The 13,140-nt window shown below is 49.0% G+C and overlaps 2 protein-coding genes across 2 annotated transcripts; both read left to right on the top strand.

The window, feature by feature from the left end:
* The first annotated feature begins 7,667 nt into the window (after positions 1 to 7,667).
* LOC131483302 (speedy protein E4A-like) lies at positions 7,668 to 9,971 on the top strand. The gene is made up of 5 exons (XM_058681182.1): positions 7,668 to 7,798; positions 8,266 to 8,324; positions 8,753 to 8,838; positions 9,514 to 9,691; positions 9,819 to 9,971. The coding sequence occupies exons 1-5, from the start codon at positions 7,690 to 7,692 to the stop codon at positions 9,876 to 9,878; spliced, it is 492 nt and encodes a 163-aa protein (XP_058537165.1). The 5' UTR covers positions 7,668 to 7,689; the 3' UTR covers positions 9,879 to 9,971.
* A 1,256-nt stretch (positions 9,972 to 11,227) lies between these two features.
* Positions 11,228 to 12,899, top strand: LOC131483267 (T-complex protein 1 subunit theta-like). Its single transcript, XM_058681020.1, is given in 2 exon segments — positions 11,228 to 11,815; positions 11,818 to 12,899. Coding segments are annotated over 2 exon segments (1,641 nt in total). The 5' UTR covers positions 11,228 to 11,256.
* Positions 12,900 to 13,140: the final 241 nt, after the last annotated feature.

The following is a 13,140-nucleotide window of genomic DNA, read 5'->3' as shown; positions in this document are numbered from 1 at the left end:
GGGGCGTTCACCAGAAGCCTAGGAGGAGAACTGCTATGTGTTGTGACCGAACCTGGCCTGATCCACACTCTGTTCCGGTGCTCAGATTCGCAAGTGGGTGATGTGTACTGGTTCACTACCCAACTTTTCATCCTACAGATACAGAATACACTTTTGGTTTTCATCAGTGAATGGAACGTTCTCAGACACTGACCATGTTTAGGCCACAAATCAAGCCTCAGCAAAAATGTTCAAAAATCAAAATTATACCATGCATCATGGAGTGAGCTAGAGACCAAGAAATCAAAACAGCCAAGAAGACTTGCAAACACATGCATTCTGAATAACCCATTACTACATGAGCACTGGATTAGAGAGGAAATCAAAGGGGAGATTTAAACATTGCTTGAAACCAATGAAGGCATCCACACAACAGATCAAAACTTAGGAGACACAATCAAGCCAGTGTGAAGAGGAAAACTCATCTCAATCCATGCTTACATTCAGAAACTCGAAAAGCATCAAGTAAATCCACTATCCTTACCGGTGAGAAACTAGACCAACAACAGCAAGCAATCCCAAGATTACTACACGAAAAGAAATCATCAAAACGAGGGAGCAAATAAACCAAATAGACACCAAGAGTACGGTTCATCAGACCAATGAATCAAAGAGCTGGTTCTCTGAGAAAATCAACAAAATACACTCCCCACTAGCACAACGAGTCAAACCAAGGAGGGAGAAGATACACATCAATAGCCTCAGACATCAGAAAGGAAACATAACAACTGATACCTCAGACACACAGAGAATTAGTACGAACTATCACAAGCAACTATACAGCAACAAATCAGAAGAGCTAGTAGACATGGATAGATTTTTGGACACACACAATCCAGCAAGACTGAATCAAGAAGCAATTCACAATCCCAATAGACCTATAACATCATTGGGGTATGTGTATGTTTCAGTCCTATCCACTCAATCTTAACCATCTCAAAAAAAAAAAAAAAAGTTCAGAGAACTAACAGTGATATCCCATTGGTCACTGGTCATCTTTGACTTTTGCTAACTCATTTCTGCTTTCAAGATCCTCTGAAGAAGAGAAATACATGCATATATGAAATATCCCTCAGAACAAAGCATTTCCCCACAAAGCAGTTGCCTAGCTTGTTTTATGACTCCTTTTGCTTAATATATATCAATGTAGGCACAGCGATTTGGCCTAGTGGCTAAAGATCTCGCCTTGAATGTGCTGGGATCCCATATGGGCGCTTGTTCTAATCCCGGCAGCTCCTCTTCCCATCCAGCTCCCTGTTTGTGGCCTGGGAAAGCAGTCAAGGATGGCCCAAAGCCTGGGGACCCTGACCTGCATGGGAGACCTCATGGAAATTCCTCTCTCCTAGCTTCGGATTGGCACAGCACCGGCCGTTGCGCTCACTTGGGGAGTGAATCATTGGACGTAACATTCTCCTCACTGACTCTCCTACTCTCTGAATATCTGGCTGTGCAATAAAAATACATTTTTAATACTAATACTAATACTAATAATAATAATCAATCAATGCTGCTCCTGATGTGATGATGGCTCAATTGGATAATCCTAACCTTGCAAGCACCAAGATTCTATATGGGTGCTGCTTTGTCTTCTGCTTCTCCATTTCCTAACTAGCTCTCTACTTGTGGTCTTGGAGGACACAGAGAATGGCCGAAAGCCTGGGGACCCTGCACCTCTGTGGGTGACCTGGACAAAGCTTCTAGCTCCTGGCTTCTGACTGGCTTGGCTCTGGCTGTGTGGTCACTGGAGAGTGAATATACAGCCATTCACACAATTCAAGGGAGTCTGTGTACCACGTGACTCTCAGAAGCACTGTTTGTTCTACGTGACATTGCCAAGTAACCTATCGATGGATCATGGCACATGCATACAGTGGAAAATTCAAAGCTTACAAAAAAGCAATGAGAAACAAACGTCTGTAGAAGAATCTATAGGTCAAACTCTTAAGCGAAGCAAACATAAAAGGCAGCTGTTGTGTGTACATTAAAGGGGGGAATTATGGTGCAATAGCGTAAGGACACGTTGAAACAGATGGAGAAACATTAGCCAGTGTGAAGCAGAGAGGGCACATTCCAGCAAATGGGAGAGGACTGAATCACAGCAGAGGGGGACCTGGAGACTGTCACACGCAAGAAAGCAGTGGACACAACGGTGTGGTGTTGCAGAGACCGATATCCCAGCTGCTTTCAGAACAGCACTGACAGCCAGAACTGCACCAGCAACAAGGTGGGAAGGGACTTTCACAAGGAGCTCAGAAGGTGAACCCACACAAACAACTGCCCGTTCTGCTGGCTAGTTTGATTTGAGCAGGAGCAGACAGAGCAGTACGTCCCAGATGGGCAGTGAGGGAACAGGGTGGATTTAACAGCCCAGTTTGCCCCATAAAGCCGAGTCAGGTGTCATTTTACATAGGGAGGCAAAGGCTATGGGACAGGACTGTGCATGCACTGAGCTGGGAGTGAACTCATTTCTGGCTCATTTGTTGAGTGAACTGCAACAAAGTGCCATCAAAAGATAGGTACAGGTAATCCTCAACCTGATAGCCAGCAGATCAAGAACGTGGCACATCACGTGCCACTTTGTCCAGTGTGGAAAGACTTTAAGACTGTAGGGACAAGAGTGAGCTGTGCATGTGCTGAACTGGGATGAACTCACTGAGCTCAGTGCATTGCACTGGTCCCACAGGGAAAGAATACCGACTTTGGCACTGGATGGACCAAAATAGGCACATGTGGCCCTCAGGCCTAACAGCCAACAGGCTCTGGCAAGATCAGCACCAACAACAACCTAGCTATAGAGGACACCTGATGTCTCACTAATCCTGGGACCTGCTCCAACTCAAAACGGGAAAAAAGTTGCAGAGACAATGGTGCAGCCTCAGCATGCTATCACAGGAGGTGGAGAGTGGGGAATCAGGAGCTGGGGCTATGGAGACCATCGTGGAAATCTAACATAAGAACCCAGACCTGGAACTCGTGGAGGGAGTGGCACAAGGAATTCCAAACTAAGAGCCATATCCCAACCACAACAAGAAAAATCAAATTGTAGACTTGTGGGTGACACAGCTTAGAAACCTGCCCCAAGGAGAAGAATCTCACAACCTGAAGTACACTGACCAAGAGAAAAGAAGAGACAGAAACACAATGAATGTTACTGAAGACTTCCTTGCTAAGCAGCAAAAGCCTTGGTCAACCTCACAGTCAACTGAGGAAGACATCAAGACTATGAGGGAGAACCCTGAAGACTCTCGGATCCTCACAAAGGACTATCAGTACGGGCACCAAGGACTTCATCCCAACAGCCAAGGAGAACACGGGGAATTGGAGTGCCTTTGGAGGCTGAGAACTCCGAGGTCACCCAGCCCCGTTGGGATCTACTACATGGGATCGAAGATGCACAAATCCTTCCTTCCTTGCAGGATCCAAGGTCCTCGCAACAACAGCCAGGACCCCTGAGTGGTCTGCAGAAACAGAAGAACACTAAACTGCCTTCGGGACTAGGCAGAGGAGCGTTTTCTGGTCCTTACTTAGTTCCAGCTTGGATCCCCACCCTCTCTTGCAAGGACCATCAGGGTCGCTCCAGATTCCCCCCACAACCAACCCCCACAAAAAGAAAACTAGAATAGATAGACACAGAAGTACAAGGAAAGCTTAGAACCAGACAGGAAACGGTCACTGTGGATCCACACAGACCTTACTAGGTAGGACACAAATGATTAGTTACTCCTCACTAGGGTATTGCAGATTTCTCAGCACACCCCTCCTAAAACTGTTCTGCACCTCAACTGTTGACAAAGGCCTTGTTAGATTTATAAGCCCGTTTACACTATCCTAAAATCAGGAAAATTATGCTTCAACACTATAAACTGCTAAATACTCAAATGAAAATATAGACACGAGATAGCTGAATAGTACCCGATGGCTACTTAAAGGTGTATAGCAACCGGTTCTGTGCATAAACACAAATGGAAATGTCAATGAAGTAGTCACAGGATGTGGTTAAGGACTTGCATTGTTTTAGCATATTGATTACTCAATACCATGTCAATCAATTCCATCAAGTTGGAAATTGTTGTTGATGTTGTGCTGGGGCTTTCAATTGATCGGGATGATATTCTGCCAGCTCTACCTTCAGACCACAGATGGTCTCCCCAAGAAACTGCTGAATTTATCTGGACAAAAAGATGCTGCACTCTAGGCTTGCTATATGCTTGCGATGAAAGAATCTTGACTGAATTTGAACTGTAATACTGCACCAAGGTGGAGGAATTCACCATGGGGGGAGGACACGGGTAGGAGTTGGGGGAATCCCAGAGCCTATGAAACTGTCTCACAAAATGCAACAAAATTAATAAAAAAACGAATTATGCTTAAAACATTTGTGCAAATAATAGCCTTATCCGCTGTCCTGTAGCCCTTGACACTTTGTGCCCTAATCAACCATGTGAAGATTATCACAAATAAAGAAAACAAAAGTCATGGGTGTCCCAGGAGGAGCAGAAAGGGAAGCTGGGATTCAAGGTGTCTTCAGTGAAATCATAGGCAAAGTTTCCCTAATCCAGTGAAAGAACTAGGAAACAACATCCAGGAAGAGCACACAACTCCCAACAGGCTTAACCAAGAGTGGTCATCACCAAGACACATGATAAGCAAGCTCTCCTCAATTGAACATCAATAAAACATCCTTAAATTCTACGTGAAAAAAATGAACGGACAAATAAAACCATGCCAATTAAACTCACAGGAGACCTCACACAGGAAACTCCACAGGCCAGAAGACAATGCAGCAACATAGTCCCCGAGTCCCAAACCAAAACATTGTCGGCCCACAATGTCGTACCCAGCAAAATTTCCCTTTGTCTTAGAAAATGACATAAAATTCTTCCACAGTTAACAAAGGTTAAAAGAATTTGCCTCTTCCAAAACTGCACAACACAGGATACTTCAAGATGTTCTCTTTTTTTTTATTGCATTTCATTTTTTTAATTAATTACATTGCATTATGTGATACATTTTTTATGCATTGGGATTCCCCCCTCCCTTCCCAAAATCCTCCCTCCACGGTGGATTGCTCCACCTTGTTGCATTTCCAAAGTTCAAATTCAGGTGACATTCTTTCATTGGAGGTATTTACCAAGCATAAAGGCCAGCATCTTATTGTCCTCGTAAGTTCAATGGTTTCTTGGTGGGACCATCTCTAGTCTGAAGGTAGAGCCGGCAGAGTATCATCCCAATCAATTAAAAGCCCCGACATAATATTTCCAACCATTTACAACATTGTGGTATTAATTGACATGGTATTGATTAACCAATATGTTAATAGGAAAATGCAGGTTCTCAACCACAACCTGTGACTTCTTCATAGAATTTCAATTTTACTTTATATTCAACCATGTTCTATACACCTTAAAATGGCTTAGATTGCTATTCAGCTGTCTCATGCCTATTTTAATTTTAGTATTTAGCAGTTTATAGCATTGAAGCACGTTTTCGCTGAACCTGGCTGTTTTTCAGGTGGTCTAACTCTATAATTCTAACAGGATATATGTCAACAGTTTAGGTGAGCATGTATAGGAGGGGTGTGCAGAGAAATCTTCCATACCCCAGTGAGGAGTAACTAAACTTTGTGTCCCACCAGTGAGTTATAAGTGCATCCCCACTGACCGTTTCCTGTCTGTTTATAAGCATCTCTTGACAGAGTAAAGGAATAGCACCCACCAAAACCAACAACATCCCAGGAAAAGAACAACACAAGACTAAATCAATGAACAACCCGTTGCTAAAACGACACGACCAAAATACCACCCATTCCTAGTAACCCTCAATACAAATGGCTGAAACTCATCAAGCAAACATCACAGATTAGCAGACTAGAGCTAAAGAAAAGAAAACTGAAACAAAAACAAATAAAAACTGAAACACACATCTGTCTCTTGCCAACAGGAGACATATCTCACCAACAAACCATATGAACATAACCAGCGGAAACTCTACCTCATGGATTTTGGAGAACTGGGTCTCCTCACTTGCTAAGCCTGAGCAGTGGACAGCATGCCCAGATGCACTTGGGGCATAGGGCAGCTCACCGAGGTCTGCAGACATTTAGTACCATGTAGACGATGGGAGACAGAACAACTCGGACAACTCTACAAACCAGGATTTAGCATCAAGCATCTGGGCAAACAGACACTCTAAGGTGGACAATGTCAGTCAGTGGACCTTAGAAGAAGAATTTCCTCATTCTTGCAGAAACAAAACCAACACCATTTCAAATTATCAAAACCACTTAAGCAGTCCCCTCAGAGCCTGATCCACATCTGGGACCTGGGATCATGTGGGGTGGCTGTCCTCCATCCCCAGCCACTCATGCGCTTAGGATGCTGGGTATGGCTTCACCTCTTCTTCTTCCCTTTCCCCAAGAACACAGAGAAGAAAATGAACATCAGAAACGATGGTGTCATGCATGTGAGCCTATTCCTCGACCCTTCCCATGGGATAGAGTGGTACACATGGACATGGATCCATCTCAACTACACAATCAACATCAAAATAAAATCATTTTATAAAAATCATTGCAAACGAGCAGGGAGGCCAGAGGCCTGGAGTGTGGTTGTGGACAGTGTGGTCAGAGATGGGGTCCTGGGTCAACCAAACGAATGGTCCACACAGGGTCAAGTGTCAGGCAGGTATGGCAGTTGCTCTTGCGATGATTAGAGCTGGTTGCCAGGTTGGAATAACAGATGACATCAGAGGATTCTGCCCCTCCTGATTGGAGGAGCCACACTCGGTGGCACCTGCCAGCACTGGCTAACTGCATCTTCTCTGAGCTGGGCTTCAGTGTTGACTCCCAGGCTGAGGAAGACACGGTGTGCGCTTGAGCCAGACAGGCTTGATCGGGAAGGACTGTGAGAGATCAGGGTGTGGGTCCGCGACAGGGAGCCAGGGCTTTGAGGAAGACCATGGCCAGCTGCGAAGTGGACTCCCAGATTGAGGACTGTCCCCAAGAGGCGCTGGTGGCTGATGAAGTCCCAGGACCATCAGGTGAGGGGCCCCGAGGGAGTGGGAACTGAGAAGGTTGATGGGGAGGAGGAGGGTGGCAGCAGTCCTAGGGAGCTGAGGACAAGTGTGATGGCAAAGCAGGCCTTGGGGTCCGGGATTGGAGGAGAGGCCTGGAGGAGGGGACCAGGATGCCCACCAGGACACAACCCCAGGGAGCTAGGCATGGGAGTGCGGGGACCGAGAAACCAGTGGTGGTCCTGGCTTTCTGAGGAAGAGGAGGAGACAGGCTGGGCGATGTTGGGTGTTGGGGGTGGTGGCAAGTGTGCCATGTGTCAAGGAGCAGGCGGCCTCAGGAGCAGGCCCCAGGCTGGGGCTGGGGAGCATGGCCGGCTTCAGTTACTCTGTGGGGACCAAACTACAGACGGCCCATCACGACACAGCCAATTCCTTCCCACAGCCCCACGCATGGACACCAGCTCCGAACCCCAGAGTTCTGCCTGCAGCAGAAAGAGGCCTTGGTCCTCAGCCTTCTCAAACTCGGGGTCGGACTCAGACATGGAGGTTTTATCTGAGATGCAGGGCACCTGGCCTCGGGGCTGCAGGGCGAGCTGGCCCCGTAGCTCCAGCCAGAGGTGCAGACAAAGCACAGAGCCCATGAAGAGCTGGGCTGTGGAGTGGCTTCTCGGGCTGAAGATGACGCTGAAGAAGCAGCGTGTGTCCACGGTGCTGCCTGAGCACCACAAGGTCTTCAACAGGCTGCTCGGTAGGGGATGAGATGGGGTGATGGGTGGGGTCATTGGGTGGGTAGGGAGAGGTCCTGGAGGACCAGGATGGAGCCTTGAGTGTGTAGTGAGAGAGACTGGGGGCCTAGGGATAGCCCTGGATCTGCCATGCTCTCTGACACACCTCGGCTCTTGCTGCCCATGCCCACCAGTGGGGCTGGGGGGATGCCAGGGTCACTGTTATGCCGGGGTGTCTCCCACTGATCACCCCATGAGACTTAAGTAGGGCTCAATGGCACATGGGCAGCCACTGGCATGTGCCCAGGCCCAGCACACACATCCATGCTGGACCAAGCCCTTCCTCTGTGGCAGCCTAGCCCCTTCCCTGTCAACCATATGGGCCCAGCCTCTGCATGGCTGCTGGAGCCTTGGCTCTGGCCTGAGACTTCCCCAGAAGAGGCCAGGGCCCGCCTGCTTCTCAGCCTAACACGCTGGCCCTTTTTCCCAGAGGATCCCGTGGTCAAGCGGTTCCTGGCCTGGGACAAGCAGCTGAGTGTATCTGACAAGGTGAGTGGGCCCAACACACGCGGACAGATTGGGTTGGGGACACACGGCATAGCACCCCTGTAGTCATCTGCCCCTGCACGTGCCTCCACCCAGCACGCACACACAGTGCCTGCCCTTTCCTGACGGGCCCTGCATGTGTGACAGAGCCTGTGGCAGCTCTGCTCCCCACCGAGACTGCTGCCTCTGTGCCAGGCCCCAGGTCAGGCCAGCCCGGATGTTGCAACTCTGGTGGGCGTCCCTGATGATCTGGGTCCACGTCCCCTGCTTCCTGCTCCTCCAGAGCCCTGGGAACCCCAGCTGCCCTCACTCAGACCCCTGGAAGTTGGAAGGCTGCACTGGGTGGCAACAGCCCACAGCCCCAATCCCCAACACCCGGTCCTGATTCTCGTCAACTCAGGACTCATGTCGGGCTCCCCTCTCTCCCTCAGTACCTGCTGGCCATGGTCGTGGCCTACCTCAGCAGAGCCGGCCTCTTCTCCTGGCAGTACAGGCGCATCCATTTCTTCATAGCTCTGTGAGTATTCTGCTTCCCGACTCTCTGCCCTGGCCCCTGTGGGTCTGAGTCCTCCGAACACCTGCAACAGCAGAGTCAGCTCCAACACCACACCCTCCCTCTGCTTCTCTGGCCTCCCAGCGCTGCTGCCCAGCCGGCTTCCGGGGCCACACTTTCTTGTCCCTGACCTGCTGGGCCCAGGCCCGTGGGGCAGGGTCATGTCACAGTGCCCACAGGCTCTTACAGGCTTGGCCCTACTTTGCACATCTCTAGGCATCCATGTGGCACTGAGTGTAAGATGACAGCTCAGCTTCTGCCTTTTTTGGCACATCGTTCACTCAGTACAAGGCCTTGGCTGCTACATGCCACGGGCCAGAGAGTGTGACAGGGAATGTGGAGCTACAAGCTGCATGTTGAAGGAGTGCATGGGAGTGCATGGACACGGTGTGTCTGCACTAGGGTGCATGTCTGCGCAGTTGGGGAGGTGTGTGCACCTCATTACAGTGAAGGGGTGGGGAGGGCAGGGATGCAGTGCCCAGGGCGCAGGTGGGAGGCATTCTCTGCCAGTTCATGTCCAGCTAAAGGTGCAGGCAGAGCACCCCCCCACAGTGTTCCCTCAGGCTCTCATCCAGAAGCTGAGCTTGGCCACAGGCCTTTCTGCAGGGCCCGTGCTGAGAGATGGGCTTTCTTCCACAGCTACCTCGCCAACGACATGGAGGAGGACGAAGAGGACGACGAGCCCCCCAAGCAGGCCATCTTCTCCTTCCTCTATGGCAAGGACAACGCCCAGCGGCCCTTCTTCCACAAACTGCGCCTGCAGTTCATGCGCTGCATGGGCTGGAAGGCCAGGGTCACCCTGGAGGAGTGTGAGGAGGTAGGTGGGTGAGGCTGTGGCGGCTTGAGCAGGGCCCAGGAGCCGGGCTGCAGGGCCCGGGCTTGGGATGTGGGGACAGATCAGAAGGGCCAGGGAGGAGCCTCTGAGGGAGCGTTTGTCTTTCCAGATCCAAGCCTATGACCCAGAGCTCTGGGTGTGGGGGCGAGACCGGGCCCTCCTTTGCTAAGCGGCTGCACTGAGACCAGTGGGCACCGGCCAGAGGGCAGGTACGTGCAGGTCCTTGAGGTGGGCTGGCAGAGGGCTGTGTCCAGTCTGCGAGATCTGGGGGAACCTTGAGCTGCACTCCCTTTGGTCATCCCCACCTTTCTAAAACCTTGTCCACATCCACACTGCGAGATCATTACATGGGACTGTGTGCACGTCCAAACCTGCCACTCAATTCTGCTGTGCTCTGCAGTCACCCACAGTCACTTTCCAACACCCCTCACCAGGTTGGCCACACCAGCATCAACACTGCCCCCTCACTCCCACCTCTGCCGCCTTGGCCCCTCCTGCAAGGTTCCACCCCAGCAACACCTCCAGCATGGCCACTGGATCTGCACACTTTTGTGGCAAGTGCACATGTGGGACATGCATGCATGAGTCTCCTTGTGGGTGGGGAGGGCACCAGCTAAACATCTCTATCTACTTTCCAAGTGTTGCTATGCTCATGGAATTTGCCAGAACGCTGGAAGGGTAAGCACTGGAACATCCCAAAACCTCAGGGATGTGGGCTGGGCAAGGACGCACCTTGAGCCGTGAGCTGAGTGGTGAGGGTCCGGGATTGGGCATGGACTCTCCTGCTGGCGAGTGGCCCCACCTCAGGCCCAGAGTCAGGGACTCCCACGGACAGGCCCAGGATGGCTGAGGACCAGAGTTCAGGACCAAGGGCCAGGGCACCAGGGAGTCTGTCCCCCAGCCCACCCGTGCATGGGGACACAACTGGCTGCGAGTCACGTCTGACTGGGTCTCTCCTGCTTCCAGGTCGGTGAGCCAAGGGGACACGTTCATCATCATCATCATCATCATCAGCAGCAGCAGCAGCAGCAGCCAAGACACTAGGGGCCACTGCGAGATGGCGGAGAGGCCTGCTGGGTGGCAGTCTAGAACAACCCAGACTCTTTTACATCAGCATCCCCACCATGAACTCCTGGGAGCTGTGGGCACTCCTAGGGCTGTGCGGTGGGACAGGCATCCTATCCAGTTCCATCTGGCCCGAGACTCCAACAAATTGGCACAATTGATCTCCTCCCCTGAGACAGCAGCTGCAGCCCTACCCATTTATTTATTTCATGAGTTCGTTTTCATCTATATGGTCCCCATGGTCGAAAACCATCAGAAGGGACCAGCATTTGAACTCATCATTGGGATGAATTGCACTCCAATTGCATTTCTAATGGAGTGCATATTCTGTAGTTAGCTCTTATATAATGTATACATTTATGATCTATTTTATGAAGAAAATATTTATAAAATCTATTTTTAGAGATAATTAAGTTTATCGCACAGAGTCTTGAAATAGCCACTGTTGACCGAGTGCCTGAACGGTTTGCTGCAGCCTGGTCATGGCGCATCACGTCCCCAAAGCTCCGGGCTTTGCCCAGATGCTCAAGGAAGGAGCCAAACATTTCTCGGGATTAGAAGAGGCTGTGTACAGCAACATACAAGCTTGCAAAGAGCTTGCCCACACGCCACGCACTACATATGGACCGGATGGAAAGAACAAAATGGTTATCAACCATCTAGAGAAATTGTTTGTGACAAATGATGCGGCAACTATTTTAAAAGAACTAGAAGTACAGCATCCTGCTGCAAAAATGACTGTGATGGCCTCTCACATGCAAGAGCAAGAGGTGGGAGATGGCACAAACTTCGTTCTTATATTTGCTGGAGCTCTTCTGGAGCTAGCTGAAGAGCTTCTGAGGAACGGGCTATCGGTTTCAGAGGTCATAGAAGGTTACGAGATAGCTTGCAAAAAAGCTCATGAGATCCTTCCTGATTTGGTGTGTTGTTCTGCTAAAAACCTTCGCAATGTCGATGAAGTGTCATCTTTAGTTTGTACCTCCATCATGAGTAAACAGTACGGCAATGAAGGGTTTCTGGCCAAGCTCATTGCTCAGGCATGTGCTTTTTTCCTGATTCTGGCCATTTCAATGTTGATAACATCAGAGTTTGTAAAATCCTGGGCCCTGGGATCTATTCCTCCTCAGTTTTACATGGCATGGTTTTTAAGAAAGAAACCGAAGGTGATGTAACATCTGTCCAAGACTCAAAAATAGCAGTATACTCTTGTCCTTTTGATGGCCTGATAACAGAAACCAAGGGAACTGTATTGATAAAGACTGCTGAGGAATTGATGCATTTTAGTAAGGGAGAAGAAAATCTCTCGGATACACAAGTCAAAGCTATTGCTGCTGCTGGTGCAAATGTAATAGTGACTGGTGGCAAAGTGGCAGACATGGCTCTTCATTATGCAAAGAAATACAATATTATGTTGGTAAGGCTGAACTCTAAATGGGATTTCAGAAGACTTTGTAAAACCGTTGGTGCTACGGCTCTTCCCAGATTGACTCCTCCTGGCCTTGAAGAAATGGGGCAGTGTGATAGTGTTTACCTCTCAGAAGTTGGAGACACACAAGTGGTGGTTTTTCAGCATGAAAAGGAAGATGTTGCTATTTCCACCATAGTACTTCGAGGCTCCACGGACAACTTGATGGACGATATAGAAAGAGCAGTAGATGATGGTGTTAATACTTTCAAAGTTCTGACAAGGGATAAACGTCTTGTACCTGGAGGTGGAGCAACAGAAATTGAATTGGCCAAACAGATCACATCGTATGGAGAGACATGTCCTGGCCTGGAACAGTATGCTATGAAGAAGTTTGCTGAGGCATTCGAAGCTATTCCCCGGGCACTGGCAGAAAACACCGCTGTTAAGCCCAATGAAGTAATCTCTAAACTTTATGCAGTACATCAAGAAGGAAATAAGAATGTTGGATTGGACATTGAGGCAGCAGTTCCTGCTGTAAAGGACATGTTGGAAGCTGGTGTTCTAGATACTTACCTAGGAAAGTACTGGGCTATCAAACTGGCCACAAATGCTGCACTCACTGTGCTTAGAGTGCATCAGATCATCATGGCAAAACCAGCCGGTGGACCCAAGCCTCCTGGGGGGAAGAAAGACTGGGATGATGACCAAAATGTTTGAATGGCCTCATTTTGACTGTAGCTCAAGGTTGTATTTGTAGTAGTGCTCTAGCAATTGCCTGATGTTTTCTTAGTTCCTTAGATTAAGTGTTTTGTGCTTCTTTCATCTTGATGATGTAATAAAAGTGTTACTAGCAAAAAAAAAATAGCCACTGTTGTTAAAAATGTTTTTTCTATAGCTTTCTGTTAGCATTTTAATTCTTTTAAATATTTTTTTTACATATGTTTATGTATTTACTTTT

The sequence above is a fragment of the Ochotona princeps genome, chromosome 24 (assembly GCF_030435755.1).
Source record: "Ochotona princeps isolate mOchPri1 chromosome 24, mOchPri1.hap1, whole genome shotgun sequence".
Lineage (NCBI taxonomy): Eukaryota > Metazoa > Chordata > Mammalia > Lagomorpha > Ochotonidae > Ochotona > Ochotona princeps.
The sequence above is the reverse complement of the archived record's forward strand: the minus strand, read 5'-3'. Positions and strand labels throughout refer to the sequence as shown.